Source organism: Ranitomeya imitator, chromosome 2, assembly GCF_032444005.1.
Source record: "Ranitomeya imitator isolate aRanImi1 chromosome 2, aRanImi1.pri, whole genome shotgun sequence".
Lineage (NCBI taxonomy): Eukaryota > Metazoa > Chordata > Amphibia > Anura > Dendrobatidae > Ranitomeya > Ranitomeya imitator.
In genome coordinates, this window is record NC_091283.1 from 597,143,583 (window position 1) to 597,161,561 (window position 17,979).

At 43.1% G+C, this 17,979-nt stretch overlaps 1 protein-coding gene across 1 annotated transcript in view; it reads right to left on the reverse strand.

Annotated features, from left to right (window-relative positions):
- Window positions 1-1,359: 1,359 nt before the first annotated feature.
- The window catches only part of ZHX3 (zinc fingers and homeoboxes 3), a 33,522-nt gene continuing 16,902 nt past the window's right edge, over window positions 1,360-17,979 (reverse strand). Inside the window, exons 2-3 of the mRNA XM_069752345.1 lie at window positions 5,454-8,311; window positions 1,360-1,863 (exon numbers count right to left, since the gene is read on the reverse strand). Of these exons, the coding sequence (XP_069608446.1) occupies window positions 1,853-1,863; window positions 5,454-8,199 (2,757 nt within the window). The 5' untranslated portion in view covers window positions 8,200-8,311 and the 3' untranslated portion in view covers window positions 1,360-1,852. The remainder of the gene's footprint in view (window positions 1,864-5,453; window positions 8,312-17,979) is intronic.

The window sequence follows — 17,979 nt, forward strand, 5'->3', positions numbered from 1 at the left end:
TTTTAACAGATTCATTGTCAACAGCTAATTAAATTTAAAAAGAAGTTCACTCTCCCTCCTTCAATATTTAAAAATGGATGAGGAAAAATAAGTGCAAATCAAAAGGTAAGAAAAAAACAAAACACAAGGATGAAAAACTTCACACCGATGTGCGAATATAGCCTTATTCAGATTTTTTTTTCCACCAACGTCCCTGTGAAAAAAATCTGCTCATCTCCTCCGGCTCTATAACATGATGTGAGCAAATCATCAGACACCATGATGTTCCACATGACAGACTCCCTTTAAAGCTATGTGCACACGTTCAGGATTTTTCGAGTTTTTTTTTCGCTATTAAAACGCAATAGAACCGAAAAAAAAAAAAAAGCTTACATTAGAATGCAATCCGCAATTTTTGTGCACATGCTGCATTTTTTTTCTGCGGCGGAATCGCATTCCGGGAAAAAAAACAGCATGTTCATTCTTTGCGTGGAATCGCGGGGATTCTGCACACATAGGAATGCATTGATCCGCTTACTTCCCGCATGGGGCTATGCCCACCATGCGGGAAGTAAGCGGATCATGTGCAGTTGGCACCCAGGGTGAAGGAGAAGAAACTCTCCTCCAGGCACTGGGAACCATATAAATTGTTTAAAAAAAAAAAAAAAATTGTGATATTCTCACCTTCTGGGGTCCCTCGCAGCCTTCCTGCTCCTTGCGATGCTCCCAAGGATGCTTTGCGGCAATGACCTGTGATGAGACCGCTACATTATCTGGGGTCATTGCCACGAGGATTTACTGAAAACGGGAGCATCGCAAGGAGCTGGAAGCCTGTGGGGGACGCCGGAAGGTGAGAATATCATGATTTTTTTATTATTTTTAACATTAGATATTTTTACTATTGATGCTGCATAGGCAGCATCAATAGTAAAAAGTTGGTCACACTTGTCAAACACTATGTTTGACAAGTGTGACCAACCTGTAAATCAGTTTTTCTGCAAGCTAATTACGCTCGTAAAACGCTAGTGTTTAGCGGGAAAATGCATGCCAATTCCGCATGCGATATACCCGCGGCAGGAGTTGTGGAATTGCCACAGAAATTTCCGTGGCTTTATTCCGGGCGTGTGCAAAAAGCCTAAAGACGTTGCTTCTAATGACCGCTGAAAAAAGTCGGAATGTTGTAATTTAACTTTATGGCTGTGTTCACGGAAACAGGCAACTCAAGAGTTCTGGATCAGAATACTATATGGGCTCCAACTCCTATATTTTATGAATAAAGAAAAAAAAAAAAACGTTTAAACCATAGATAACTTAAGGTTATGAACCAACTTTTAGATTGCGAAACATAGTATTGTTATTTCCGGATCAAAAGGCAACATGTTTAAGCAAAATTCTATTTTAATGCTTTCTTTTGTATCCCGTGCATTAGCAAAGAGAAAAGGGAGGAAAAAAAAATACATTTTTATTTACAACCAGTTAGTCCAAACAAGATTCTTTCTAGAAAGTTCTGTATTAAATCAGTTTAAGAATACTAAATGGTTATATTATTCTGTAATATAAATAAGCATCTGTACCGATACACAACAACAAAGAACAGAACAGGGCATATAAAAATACAAAGCACTGTAGGGGGGCACAAAGCCAGAAACTGAAGTAAGAATGCAGGGTCTTCATTATGGTATATACACTGAGAAAATGGCTTGCACTGGACAGAGTTCTGCTCCTGGCACCAGGGTCCCTTTACTTCCTGTGCAATGCCACTGTGGTATCCACGACTTGTGGGGGCACAATGCAAACATGTTATAGCTGAGAAAATCGCCATGGGGTTGGCTGCAGATCAGGTTCTTCCTGGCCAAGTGTCATTTCCTTGTGGTCAGTCAGTTTCTAAAAGACATAAATCAGTAAAATTATCTTAAGGAAATTCCTCACACTATTCCCTTCCAATTAAGTACACGATGTGACATAGCCCAATCCCACTTTTATTAAAACCATTGCAGCCAAATTTGTTCAATCAGATCTAAGCAAGTCTATAGAAGCCGGGAACCACGCCATGTGGGGGGCAAATCCACACATCGTTGCCAAATAGGAAAAGATAAAAACATGAGGCCACAGCCATGAGTAGCATTGCACAATATCTGATTCCCAGTAGACTAAGTAGGGCTCTTAGGAGGATACAACAGTGCCTAGTCTAGCCAATAATAGTGCTTGGTAGTGTAAAGCCATTGCGGCAGTGGTAAGTCTGAACCACGCCTCCCCTGCTTTACATGTGCTTTGCAGACTCCAGTCTGACTTACTAATGCAGGAGGATTGGAATGTCTTTCTCAATGGAGGGCACCAAGTAGGGTGACTCTACATGGCAAACTGTATAGTCACTTTTCAATGCCAGGGTGGAGCGTTGATTTACCACTAGGTACAGCAGGCGGCTCTCCCCACCCTCCCCTCTAAGGCCGGTTTCACACGTCAGTGGCTCCGGTACGTGAGGTGACAGTTTCCTCACGTACTGGAGACACTGACTCACGTAGACACATTGAAATCAATGTGTCTCTGCACATGTCAGCGTGTTTTCACGGACCGTGTGTCCGTTTGGAAAACACGGAGACATGTCAGTGTTCGTGGGAGCGCACGGATTACACGGACGCATTAAAGTCAATGGGTCCGTGTAAAACACGTACCGCACATGGACGTTGTCCGTGTGCAGTCCGTGTGCCATGCAGGAGACAGAGCTACAGTAAGCGCTGTCCCCCCCACGTGGTACTGAAGCCGCCATTCATATCTTCTCTGCAGCAGCGTTTGCTGTAGAGAAGATATGAATAATCTTTTTTTTTTTTGTTTCTCGTGTTTATAATAAAGATCCATGTCCCCACCCCCCTCCCACCCCCTGTGCGCCCGCCCGCTGTTATTAAAATACTCACCCGGCTCCCTCGCAGTGTCCTGTCCTCGCCGCACCTTCTACTGTATGAGTGGTCACGTAGGGCCGCCCATTACAGACATGAGTATGCGGCTCCACCTCCCATAGGGGTGGAGCCGCATATTCATTTCTGTAATGGGCGGCCCCACGTGACCGCTCATACAGTAGAAGGTGCGGCCAGGACAGGAAGCAGCACCAGCGAGGGAGCCGGGTGAGTATTTTAATAACAGCGGGCGGGCGCACAGGGGGTGGGAGGGGGGTGGGGACATGGATCTTTATTATAAACACGAGAAACAAAAAAAAAAAAGATTATTCATATCTTCTCTACAGCAAACGCTGCTGCAGAGAAGATATGAATGGCAGCTTCAGCACCAGATGCAGGGGACAGCGCTTATCTCTAGCGCTGTCTCCTGCACGGTGCGTGTGGTACCCAGTCAGCACACGTGTGCCACACTGATGTGCCACAGAAACGCACGGGCACATGGACACGGATAATTCCGGTACCGATTTTTCCGGTACCGGAATTATCTGGACGTGTGGGACTGCCCTAAGGCACAGCAAGACTAACTACTGGGAAAGTGAGTATTACAAGACTAGAAGGGGCACTGTTACTTTACCAATAGAAACTCTACTCCGACTGGTGAAGTGAAGTTATATGTGGGAAAAACTTAAAGCAAGGTGCAATACTAAAATTGCAAATACAGCAAGTGAAATAAAAAACTGGTGACGGGTTCAACACTTAAGTACCGTATATACTCGAGTATAAGCAGAGATATTCAGCCCATTTTTCTAGGCTAAAAGTGTCCCTCTCAGCTTATACTCAAGTCATTGTTCCAGGGTCAGCGGGGGAGGGGGAGCGGCAGGAGTGGCTGCTGTCACATCATACTCACCTGCTCCCGGCGCGGTCTCTGCACGTCCCTGCTTCTCTGATGGTCTCTGGCGCCTGCAGCTCTTCCCGTTTTCAGCGGTCACGTGGTACCGATCATTAAAGTAATGAATATGGACGCGACTCCACTCCCATAGGTGGAGCGCATATTCATTACTTTAATGAGGGGTACCATGTGACCGCTGAACACAGGAACAAGCTGCCGGCGTTCGCCAGAGACCAGCGGAGAAGCAGGGACATATAGAGACCCCACCAGGATGGGGCGAGTATGAGGGGGGAGGGTGAACATGCGATATTCACCTGTCCCCGTTCCACCGCCGCGCTGTGTCTTCCGCGTCCTCTGGCTGTGACATTCAGGTCAAAGGGCACGATGACTTGTTTAGTGAGTGCCCTCTGCCTGAATAGTTACTGCAGAGACCAGGAAGACACAGCGGCGCGCAGTGGTGGAATGGAGACAGGTGAACATCGCAAGTGCTGGGGGCCTGAGCTTGCGGCAACTCCGGCACCTGACCCCCATAGCGCGCAGGTGTCCCCGCATGCTCAGGACCCTGGTACTCAGCGCCCAGCGATGAGAGGCGAGTATGTCTTTTTTTTTTTTTTTTATCATCGCAGCAGCATATGGAGCATATTATTCTATTGAGCATCTTATGGGGCCATCAACCTTTGTGCAGCATTATATAGGGCATAATACTCTATGGAGCATCTTATGGGTCCATCAACCTTTGTGCAGCATTATATGGGGCATATGCTATGGAGCATCTTATGGGGCCAAAAACCTTTATGGAGCAGCATATGGGGCATATTATTCTATGGAGCATCTTATGGAGCCATCATTAACCTTTTATGCAGCATTATATGGGGCATATTTTAATATGGAGCATCGTATGGGGCCCATCATGAACTGTATGGAGCATTATATGGGGCTCATGATTCAATATGGATATTCAAAAACACAACCTACTGATGTCTCAATTTTACTTTTATTGGTATCTATTTTTAGTCAATAAAGTTTTCCCAGTTTTTTTGTGGCAAAATTAGGGGTCTCAGATTATACTCGAGTATATACGGTAAATATATGGGCCAAAATAACACCTGAGCAATGCATGCAACTAGCTTCTCCAAATAAGAGGTGTCTTGAAGTTGTCATCACCAACAAAGGCTTTTGTACGAAGTATTAAATAAATTTCAGTAAGTGAGTGTGTTCAACACTTTTTACCTGTGTCATGTCTCAATATTACACAATTTATAGACATTATGATTTGATTTCTTTGTGTGGATTGCGGGTTGCGAATTTCATATAAATATAACCTTTAGAAATAGATTTACTTAGACAATTGGTGACGTGCTCAATACTTATTTCACCCACTGTATTTAGATGGAATGATTTTGTGGCTTTAAAAAAAAAAAAAGAAAAGAAAAAGTGGTGAGAATAAATCTTTACTCCCAGTTGTTGTAACTGTACTAGGTCCAGATTTTTTATGCCGAATCAGCTCACAATATAAGAACCAAAGCCGTAAATATGACCTTCGTGTTAGTAAAGGCATTTCACTTACTTACAAAACTATGAAAAGAGGAAATCTAGCCTGCAAACTGATATGTTTTCTGCTGGTAAACCACTTCTATGAGAATATCTTGCTTTAGGAGTTATAATGGAAGCTATAAACCACTGCATTTCCTTACCTAGGTGGACATCTGATGGCCGAGATGATACTAAATCCACACTGGTTTCCTGAGGGCTGGGCTCCGAGGACTTGCTGTTTTCAGATGGCTCTAAACAACTATCCTCAGTTTTTATCGACAGCTCTGTCTCTTGACAGACAGTCTTGAGCTCATCACTACCCTCATCCAATGGACGCAAATTGTCTTCAGATTTTTCTGCAATCCAAGATCTGATTTCAGCAGCAGACATGCCAGTCTTGTTACACAAATCCTCAAGATCGTCCTCATTCAAAGCTTGCCTCTTATTGTAGTAATCCACAAGGGGTTTTACGTACTGACGTTTAACACCCGCGTAGACCTTCTTATAGTTGTCATACCACTTTAAATTGCCATTTTTATAAGAGTACCTGCTGTCCCCAAACCAGCGTACAATTTCTGAGCGTGAAAGTGCAGTTTGCTCCACTAGGCTATCATACTCCTCAGTTGATGGCCACTGAGTTTTAACAAACATTTGCTTTAAGTAATCTCGCTGTTTGGCGGTTTTCTTCATGGGTGGTCGGCCTCTGTATAGTGATGACCTACTGCTCCCATTACTTGGCATTGTATAATCATATTTTGAGCTTTCGACGTTGTCCACAGATTCAGTAACACACAGAGCTTTCAAATTGATCTTGATTGGGTTCACTTTTCGCTCAGATGCTGGGGAACTATTTTCTACTACATGCGACACAGGATCATCAAAAACTTTATCCATGATCTCCAACTCTTCAGCAGAAACCTCATCCTCCTCTTCTTCATACCGAGCTTGCTCCCTCTTGAGTTCTTCAGCTACTTTCTTGCGTTTTTCTGAGAACCAGCCATCTATTTCCCGTCTTGTCATTTTAGTTTCAGTCCGTAACCGATTTACCTCCTCCTCAGAAGGCTCACTATTTCGTGCAAAACTACTTTCCAAAGCTCTCAGCTGCTCTGGTGCCCTCTCTTTGTATCTTGTGACTGTGAAGTCAGGTGACTGATGCCATGACTGTCTCCTTGGGGTATGCGACGGTGTATGACTTGTTGGAAGTACAAAATCTGTATCTGGATCTTTTAACATGGCATACATCACATCAGAGTTTGGGTCCCCTACATTGTCACTTGTGCCAGCCCCGTAAATGGGTGGCTTGTTGCGGAAATGGTATCGTTTATCACTAAACCATTTCCTAACGTCTCTTATTGTCAAGCCTGTAATTCTGGTCAGTCTTGAAACTTCCCCTTGAGAAGGATATTGGCTTTTGCAAAAACTGCTTTTGAGAGCACTAAGCTGCTGTCGTGACTTTTTACAACGTGCCACTGGATCGTAAGCATTTGGTGATGGCATACTAGGAGATGTAGTCGTAAAGGTCTGGTAATCAAAATCTAGTCCGGATAAGGATGCTGTACTGGCCTCGGTTGTTAACTCATCTGAGACTAAAGAGGACATAGTTATGGGCACAGAAGTAGCAGGTCCTTGAATTCCGTTTGTTAGAATGGGCTGAGCTACAAGTAAACCCCCAGCTCCCTGTGGCTGACTGACAAACTGGCCTGGAAGAGCAGCTTGGATGAGCTGTTGAACATTACTTGCATTTGCTACAAGTGGTGCATTCAGGACAGTTATAGTTGGCTGTGGTACAGGCTGAGGAATAGATTGGATTACAGTATTAAACATTTTCTTTCTTGAGTCTTCGATCTCCTCAGGTGACCAACTAATGCCCTGTTTAAGTCTTTGTGCTGTAAACCAGATTTTGATCTGCTCTTCTGGGTATTTTGTCACTACTGTTAGATAGCAAAGCTCAGCCTTTGTAGGGTAAGGGAACTTATTAAAAGAGTTTTTTAGGAAATTGTTGGAGTCCATGGATGAATTGTATGTAGGAATGCTACTTAAGGGAATCATTACTTTAGGGAGGGATTTGGCAGTGGGAAGTTGCGGACTTTGAGTTTTCTGGACAGAAGATTGTTTAGGCATCACTGGTGTAATTATGGTTGCTGGAAGTTTTGGCTGTAAAACAGACTGTGGATGGTTTAAAGATACTAACTGTGTCATCCCTGTTTGCAGTACAGGAACTGTTCCTATTATGGAGCCATTTAATATGGTCGAATTGACTTTGTTGTTCACACTACTTGTAGAAATAGACCCATTCCTAAGTGATGCACGGCTTTTTTTCTCGAAATCATCCCCCATGTGGTTGGCGAATGCTTTCTTTGTGTCTTGCTTGTTTTTCATAATCTTCATTATAGGCGCTTTACTAATTAATATGTCTGAATAATCATTGCCATGTCTTTCACCCTGATGGACACCCATATCCTGGTCAGTATTGTTGGTGCCGACACTTTGCTCCACAACAGTGTAATTCTCATGCCTTGCCACAGTCCAGGTGAGATCACAGCTTATAGAATGACTATCTGAGTTGTGAGATTCCAGTTCCTTAGGATCTTTGACTAGAAAGCTGCATGCAATACAAACATATGAGGGGTCATCTCTAAAGTCAAGGTGCTTGGTGTTCATGTGTTCAACAAATGGCCTTGTCTCATTGGAGCCATAGTTGCAATATTTGCAAAAATAGTTCATGCCATCAATGTTTTCATGCCCAGTAGTCAGGATACCAGTTTCACCATCTATTAGATCTGTAGCTGGTAACATTTCCTGGGGGTCATCCTTGGAGTTTTCTTCAGATATTTCTGCATTATTATCCAGTGCCAAGGTTTTGATGGGGATCATACATGGTGTGGTTGACTTTCTTTTGCTGGCCATAATGTTCTTTTTTTCCCCACAAAGCCAATAAAAGGAAGAGACAGTAGGATTTCGCTCAGAAATCAGGTGGATGGTCTGTGAGACATTACACTTGAACCAAGAAGACTCAGGCCTAAGAGAAATAAATATATTGGTTACCATTTATTAACATTTCATATAGTGCAATATTCATATACTAGTAAATTATCTAATGGAATCGATTCTATATTTGTATCTTTTATATTTCTTTTTAAGTGTCAGGTCATTCAGAGCATTACATAATCAATGAACTTACATAAAAAGGGTGGGCAAGGCCACGTTCATTATCTGATCAGTATTTTACCTTAGTATTTGTAAGCCAAAATAAGGAGTAGCAGAAATAAGAGGAAAAAAGTATAATAGTAAGACATACTGATAGGAAATTTAGATTGTGAGCCTCAATGGAGACAGTGATGATGAGGTCTGTGAAATATTATGGAGCTATATAAGCGAGTACAATAAATAAATTATTAATAAGTGCAACAAGTAATTCTGGCTGATAGCACTATGGCATCCTAATGATATATATTTAAATATTAAATTAGATTTATAATTTAATATACAACACACATTTACATATAGCAATTAAAAAAAGGTTTTCTATCTGCCATATGCACTTGTCTTTGATCCGTTGCTTGATCATAGAAAAAAATAAATGTAATGCCATAGTCATAAATATAGGCACGTCTGTATCTGATACAGATGCAACCTGCAGCCAATGTCCTTACATGTAGGCATCATGTGCTTCCTGGCAGCCATATCAGTCCACATGGGGCTAATATCTCAGTTACGGTCCTCAAGTATGGCTTCTCCTCACACTTCCTGCTCACATTAGCAACGAATCATCAAGAGACAACCCTCATACCCCACTCAGCACAGGGACGTGGCTGACTACATCGAAGCCCTGGATTGCATTAGTGCTCACATGTGCAGAGGCAGCATTATGTAACCTCTGCACTCACTGCTAGTACATCGCGTATTGTGCCTAAACACGAACATTTGGCCTGCAGTGTAACAGTCATGTGTCAAGCATCTGCCTGAAATGAAAAGTTTGTAATACCCCCCTAGTTAGTGGTCTCATAAAGGACATTAGCACCTGCTAACTGGATGTGTGATAAATGTCTTTTCATTTGGGGCCAACAGTCACTTAAAAGTTGGCCCAAGCCTCTGTTCCTTCTCGTACCTATCCAGAAGAAACCTTTATACTTCTACTCTCCATTGAACTTACAATCTTGGCAATTACGCAGACAGCTAGCACTTTCCCCTGAGGTGTGTGGCATGGTGCACACAGTAGTGGAATAGGGCCTCACCACAGTTTCCCCAGAAGTGGCAGTATATCTTCTTCCCTCAATAGTACGGTGATGGAAGTTGCGCGTCCCCCATAATTCCCAAATCTGTGCATACAATGGCCATTGTGCAATAATCAATTTCCCCTGTGGTGGCGGTGCAAGAAAACTGAACACTTGCTGCGTAGTTTCCAAATAAACTTAAAAGTTGATCGCTGGGGATTCCTACTACAATCACCCTGTCATTGGGGGACATTTTCAACAAAAGTAGGTTTATCTACCCCAGAAACCAATGCAAGCTTTAAATATAGCCTGAAATAAAGTGAGTCAGTTGAAAACATTTATCTTACGCTTAGCCAGCCATCCCGCTGTGGTCACACTAGTCTGCAGGAAATATGCCATCTCTACGTTTGCTAAGCTTCACAAAAGTCAGATTGTATGTGCGAACTTAGCATCGAGAGATTGTACATACAGAAACCAGAAGACAACTGGTTTACACTGTTAGCAGTACTTCGTGAGCACAATAAGGTACTGGAAGGAGCTAGCATGATCCAGTACACCAGTTTTTCACAGTGATAAAACAGTGCGATCAATTATCAAGAAACTAAATTACGGTACATCATGACTTCGTGAGAGTTTATCAATTAGGTATGGCCATATACAACGAGTGTAATGTAACCCGCTGTTTCCTACAGGATCGGCCAACAATCTTCCCGATGGCAGTTAGTCAGGGCAAAGCAGGGCTGTGGAGTCAGAGTCGTGGACGGAGCCCATTTTGGTGGAGTTGGAGTCATGGAAATTGAGGAGTCGTAATCGGGAGTTTTGGCTTACCAACTCCACAGCCCTGGAGCAAAGGAGGGTCTGTCATATAGGATTCAACATGCCCGATAGTTTGGTCTTCAAAGAAGTTGTCCATAAAATGCTTCATGGACAACCCCTTCAACCCCCTTCACCCTGAAGCCTGTTTTCACCTCCTGACCAGGCCATTTTTTTCAATTCTGACTACTGTCACTTTATCAGGTAAAACTTTCTCGTGACATATTGTAGTGGTAAAAATTTTTGATATGACGTGTTTATTTGTGAAAAAAAATAAAAACCCAGAAATTTGGTGAAAATTTTGAAAATGTATCCAATAGCGAACTTTGTATTCTTATGCCCTTAAATCAGAGTCCTGTCTCACAAAATAGTTAATAAATAACATTTCCCACATTCCCTACCTTAAATCAGCACAATTCTGGAAACAATTTTTTTTTTGTTAGGAAGTTATAAAGGTTAAAAGCTGACCAGCAATTTCTCATTTTTACAACAAAATTTACAAAACCATTTTTTTTTTTTTAGGGACATCACATCACATTTGACGTGACTTTGGGGTATTTTCTGTCATACCGACCCCTCAAAGTGACACCATTCTAAAACACTCCATCCCAAAGGTGCGCAAAACCACATTCAAGAAGTTTATTAACCCTTCACGTGCTTCACAAGAACCGAAGCAATGTGGAAGGGAAAAAAAATGAACATTAAACTTTAGTCACAAAAATGATATTTTAGCCCCGATTTTTTTTTTTTTTTTCACAAGGGTAAAGGGAGAAAATGTACCCCAAAAGTTGTTGTGCAATTTCTCCTGAGTACGCCGATACCCCATATGTGGAGGAAAACCACCATTTGGGCGCATGTTTGGGTTCGAAAGTGAAGGAGTGACTGCTTGGAGCGCAGACTGATTGAATGGTCTGTGCATTTGTCACGTTTGGAGACCCCCTGATGTGCCTAAACAGTGGATATCCCCCCACAAATGTCTACATTTTGGATACTACACCCCTCAAGGAATTTATCTAGAGACAGTTTTATAGTAATGTAGTACCTGAAAATTTACTTGATATAATTTGTTTGCAAAAGAAAAATGAACCTCACTAAGAATGCAACGTACACTCCCCTAATGCACTAGAAATTACCAGGAGATCATTTTTTTGTTAATGCAAAAGAAAGACGCTAACCTATAACACTACTCTATACGATTATTTTTTTTTCTAAAACAAAAATCGGAGGTCACCAAACACTGACGCCCGCTACTCTAATACGTTACTTCACTACCTATGAAACTACAGTGTACTAACTGCTATATTTTTTTTTCTTAAAACAAAAAAGCACAGACGTCGACAAAACTAAATAAATAAAAAAAAGTTCCTTGTCACACTCTCTCTGATTAGCAGCAATACTGCTCAGTGCGCTGCGACCACGGGAAGAGCACGAATGCTCTGCGTAGGATGCTGCACAAAAAAAAAGCAGGTGAGAGGAGCGGACTGCTGCAGCGATCACAGATAAGTCGCACAGCAGTCAGATCGCAGATCGATTTTAGATAGTGAGCCCCAATAAGGACAGCGATGATATCTGTTAAGAGCTGTGGAATTAATGGTGCTCTATAAAGGGTATGTGTCCACGTTCAGGATTGCATCAGGATTTGGTCAGGATTTTATGCAGGTAAAATCCTGACCAAATCTGCACCTGAGGTCACTGGCAGGTCACCTGCGTTGTCCTTGCGTTGTTTCAGCAATGTAAGGACAAGCTGAGTTCTTAAAAGACGCGCCACATGTCCGTTTCCACGGGTCTGCCGCATGCGTCTTTTAATGCATAGTGGAGACGGGATTTCATGAAATCCCATCCACTATGCTGTAACATCTGGACGCTACGGCTCAACGCAACATCAAAAACGCAGCGTTTCCTGAACGTGGAAACATACCCCAAGAGAGTAAAATAAATAAAGATAATAACCAGTCACGTACAAAAGAACACATAAGCTAGCCATACATATGTCTGGCCTGATTCCCTGACACACATGAATGCTTAGCTAAGCTGTGCGCCCATGTGCTTTCAAATGGGAAAGAGGACAAAGATGCTGCCAGACACCTCTGGCAATTTCTTCCCTCCACACCCTCGCCCGAGTACAAATGAAGCAAGTGTAGAAATTCTGCCATATCTCCCCTGAAGGAGAAGCGTCCCCCATACACATCAGGCTGGTCAATTCGGAGGCAGTGTTTCGGCTGAAAGACACCCAATGTGTATGGCTGGCTGGCTTTGCAGAAAAACACAATGGGTAATGTAAAATTTGCTCGGTGTAAAGCCAATTGTTGTTACCTTGGCTTCATTAAATCTGGCATAGAGACATTATGCCACAAACAATGGGAGAAGCATTGATGCGGGCATGTACATTGCTGCAGAATACGTTGGCGTTCTGTAGCGAGACATTAATAATTATCTATGCCGCTCCATTACACTCTGCTTATACAAGCCAAAACACATCTTCTAAAGTGAACATGGCAGCAGAAATAGGAGAATTATGAGAAAACGAGTCCTTAACCCAAAACAAAAAAAAGGAACAGTCTCAGAAAACTTAACGTTAGGTCCCAGGAACGAGGGACATTTTCACCTGAACACTAAACAACACAGAATCACATTATGTAATAAAAAGGGCCCAATATTTCTGTAACTCCCAGTGACCGGATTGGAAAGGGATTGACACACAGCCAAGTAACGCCAGAACAGTGTGTTCTGCCATCTGCAGACTTTGCTTGGTTAAGTCATGGAAAAATACTGTGCAGAAATAAGCACAGAGCACCAAGAATCTAAAACGCAAACGCTGACACTGAATAATATAGGAATCGTCATGAACACATGCATCTGGGGAGCAGGGCTTAAATTACACCAAGTGTTTACTGATCTATAGGGGGCACCTATCATCTGATCAGATCAAGGGTGTGTTCTGGAGGATCACACTGAAGAACCTACTAATGTGCGAAAACTGCTGTCACCCCCCATCCCCCACATCAAATTGTACATTTGGCACAGAAAACAGCAGTGTTGTTTCTATAGAGGGAGGTGTGAATATGCTTGGCTGACATTTCCACGCTGTTCAGTGGCTAGGAACAAAAGTCAAAAAGCAGGATCTGACCAAAAACTCTTAGCAAGCCTGCTCAGAACGATTCTCAATATAGACTTTTGCTGGATTCGATTATTCAGTCTTCCCTTTTTCACATAGAAGTGACAACCTGCAAAAGGTGGCAGAATAAACTCAATCTACCAATTAGATTAGCTAGAAAATACTCACAATGTAACTGGTGGCCAAGTATGCTGAGGATCTGCAGACAGAAGATTGGAGGAAGATTCTTAGATTAACCTACACCAGAGCTAGGTAAAGTGCGGTTGAAGAGCTAAGGCTGTGTTCACACGTTGCGGTTTTTTCGCGGGTTTTCCCCGATAAAAACGCTATAAAACCGCAAAAAAAACGCATACAATAAGCATCCCATCATTTAGAATGAATTCCGCATGTTTTGTGCACATGATGCGTTTTTTTCCGCAAAAAAAAACGCATACCGCACAAAATCCGGACATGCTCTATCTTTTTGCGGATTTCCCACTCCAAAATGCATTGGGAAGTGTCCGGAAAAAAAGCGGCAAAAACGCATCAAAACCGCGGCAAAAACGCCCGCGGTTTTCTTGCGGATTTCATGCAGAAAATCTCCGGAATTCTCAGGAATTTTCTGCATGAATTCCTGAACGTGTGCACATAGCCTAAAAGTGACCCATGGGCCATACCATGCCCTCGCCCGATTCCCCATGTAAAGGCTATCCTCATTCTGGGGATACAGACAGCGGTGAGTACATTGGGGAAGGATGGGGTCGCCGGCTCCTTCCACCAATCAGCAAGCGAGTTAACAGACGCAAGGACGTCATTACATTATGTCTGCTGTACGGAGAGTCAGTGCATCAGAGACTGGAGCAGAGCACCGGGGGAACGGGAGCAAAGAGAGTATGCGTATGTAGAGGGGCTGTGCGGGGGCCTCATACTGTATGCAGAGGGGCTGTGCGGGGGCCTCAGTATGTTGAGGCTCATACTGTATGTAGGGGGCTATGTGCAGGTTCATATGGTATATAGGGGGTGTCAGCATACTTAAATCTGGTCAATATTAAGTGATACAATATAAAATAATATGTTAACATTAATATGGAGTATAATTTATTTCAGCCTATTGGTAGGGTCCTCCACAATAGTCATGGTCTCACATTAAGGTACCTTCACACTAAACGATATCGCTAGCGATCCGTGACGTTGCAGCGTCCTCGCTAGCGATATCGTTCAGTGTGACACACAGCAGCGATCAGGATCCTGCTGTGATGTCGTTGGTCGGGGCTAGAAGGCCAGACCTTTCTTTGGTCGCTGGCTCTCCCGCTGACATCGCTGAATCGGCGTGTGTGACACCGATTCAGCGAGGTCTTCGTTGGTAACCAGGGTAAACATCGGGTTACTAAGCGCAGGGCCGCGCTTAGTAACCCGATGTTTACCCTGGATACCATCCTAAAAGTAAAAAAAACAAACGCTTCATACTTACCTACCGCTGTCTGTCCCCGGCGCTGTGCTTTCCTGCACTCACTGTGAGCACAGCTGCCGGAAAGCAGAGCGGTGACGTCACCGCTCTGCCTTCCGGCCGCTGTGCTCACAGCCAGAGCAGAGAAGCAGAGCGCCGAGGGACAGACGGCTGTAGGTAAGTATGAAACGTTTGTTTTTTTTACTTTTAGGATGGTATCCAGGGTAAACATCGGGTTACTAAGCGCGGCCCTACGCTTAGTAACCCGATGTTTACCCTGGTTACCGGCATCGTTGGTCGCTGGAGAGCGGTCTGTGTGACAGCTCTCCAGCGACCAAACAGCGACGCTGCAGCGATCCAGATCGTTGTCTGGATCGCTGCAGCGTCGTTTAGTGTGAAGGTACCTTTAGGGTATGTTCACACGTTCAGGATTTCCATCCTTTTTTTTTCAGGACAGTTTTTTTAAAAAACTGCAGCTCTTGGCAGAAAACGCAGGTCCTTTATTTGGTCCTTTTTTTGATGCGTTTTTTTATCCTTTTTTTATGCAGTTTTCTATGCAGAGACTGTGTTTCCTAGGAAGCCTTTTAGGGCTAAAATGGCTGAAAATACCCTAACCCTACCCCTAACCCTACCCCTATCCCTACCCCTACCCCTATTCTAACCTTAGTAAAAAAAAAAAAAAAAAAAAATTCTTAATTTTTTTATTGTCCCTACCAATGGGGGTGACAAAGTGGGGGGGGTGTCATTTACTATTTTTTTATTTTGATCACTGAGATAGGTTATATCTCAGTGATCAAAATGCACTTTGGAGCGAATCTGCCGGCCGGCAGATTCGGCGGGCGCACTGCGCATGCGCCCGCCATTTTGCAAGATGGCGGCGCCTAGGGAGAAGACGGCCAGACGGACACCGGGACGCCGGGTAAGTATAAGGGGGGGAGATTAGGGCACGGGGGGGCATCGGAGCACGGGGGGGGGGGCATCGGAGCACGGGGGGGCGGGATCGGAGCACGGGGGGGCAGCCACACTCCGCCCACGCACTTCCGCCCGCTCCCCCGCACTTCCTGCTGCAGCGGTTCTGCACATCAAATCGCAGTAAAACCCGCAGATATATTTTTGATCTGCGGGTTTTACTGCGATTTTGACCTCACAATGGAGGTCTATGGGTGCAGAACCGCTGCGGTTCAGGAAAAAGAAGTGACATGCTCCTTTTTTGCCGCAGCTATTCTGCGCGGCTTTTTAAACGAAATTACGGACCATGTGCACAGCAGTGACTGTTTTCCATAGGGTTACATTGTTATGTACCCTGCATGGAAAACTGCTGCGGAACCGCAGCGGCAATACCGCTGCGGTTCCGCAGTAAAAAACGCACTGTGTGAACATGGCCTTAGACTCCTGAAAAATTAATTGCTCACCCCTGATCTATAAAGAGTCCAGCTGAAATCACTTTCCTTTCTAGATTCACACCCATACCTTTGACAACAGGGGTGGGATTGTCTCAAATTACCATTAGACTTTGTGCATAGGGTTGTCCGAGAAGCATAAAAGAGAAGCCTGGGAATCTATAATAATCTTTAATAATCTTTATTTTTATATAGCGCTAACATATTCCACAGCGCTTTACAGGTTGCACACATTATCATCACTGTCCCCGTTGGGGCTCACAATCTAAATTATTATAAGAAGGGACAGTTTATATGGACCGACTGGCAGCATGCTACGACCGATCAGTACATTTTTAACAATGGGCATTTAAATAACAGCCAATTTATGATACACACTGAGCAATCTATACTATACTGCTAAGGTTCTCGACAGTGCAAGTCCTGTTTACAAAGGACGATTCGCCATGGACAATGATTTTTTTTACACTGTGTAAAAGATTATTTCATGACTGGTAGCATGTTTACGTAGCAAAAGAATCGTGAAATGAGCAATTTTAACAATGTTCATTCAGGATTATTGGGCAGTATAAATTCAGCTTTAGTTAGAGTTAAGTCATCAGGTACATTTATTATACCATTCCTAGCTAAGGTTTCATTTATATGTAAGACCAGAGCATCATTTCACTCTTAACTTACGTTCACATGTCCAGTTGTAATAAATCCAGTAAAAAAAAAAAAATAATGTTAACAGATACTAAATGAAAAGCAAAGTTTCCCCTTAAAGGAAACATAAGCTTCCGTTTTGCATCCATTTGCACCACTATGTTTCATTTTGAACAGACCCACTTTTACCAAAGCTGGCTCTGAGCACCTCTAGTTTTCTGAGTATCAGTAGTGATTAAATCCTGAATGACAACAGGTGACCAAACATTTTGTCATCTGCTTCCTTTAAACTTTAATGTAAATGTTTAGCGGTTCAGACTAGGTTTTCCTGTCTGTCCAGAAAATGGATAGCAGATGGAATTGATGCAAACTGATGACATTTTAGGAGAAATACAATACATTCAAATGAATAGATTCTGTAAATGATCATTTGAGGTTTCCCAACTGTTTCATAAAAATGGATGCAAAACTGCCTCAAAGCTCCAAGGCAAAATATAGCAGCAAGCACGAATGCTACATGTGAAATTTAAGCCTTCAATTGGTTTTAAGGAGACTGTCACACAAAATTGGATTTTGTGTGACCGATAGCGAGAATGCATGACACTGCATGTACAGGTGTGATCCCACTGCCATGCAGTACATGCCATACCACACTGTGCCTCAGAGAAAGTGGGGTAGGAGGAAGGATTAGGACATTTTGTGCTACCATTTTCTGCCATTGGCAAATGGTCACTAGTTTCAATCATTGACAATGACAGAAAACTTGTCAATTTCTCAATCTTTCCAGCACACTAGCTGCTGTCCAATATGTTAGAAAGAAGTAAAACTAGGGCAACATCAATCACTAATGACAAAGTTCAGTCTTCCTAATACATCTATTACATGCCAAGAATTTATTTTATAGGCCTCCTCCTGTCTTATCAGAGACTAAATGTATCTAGAAAGAAACAGATACGCACTGGAGTCCATGTTAAGTGTCAGGGGAAAAGGTCAATTGGGGCAGCAAGTCCAAGCAGACAAGGACTTCAATAAACCAAATCTCACTTTATACTGTCTAAACCCAAATAAAATTCT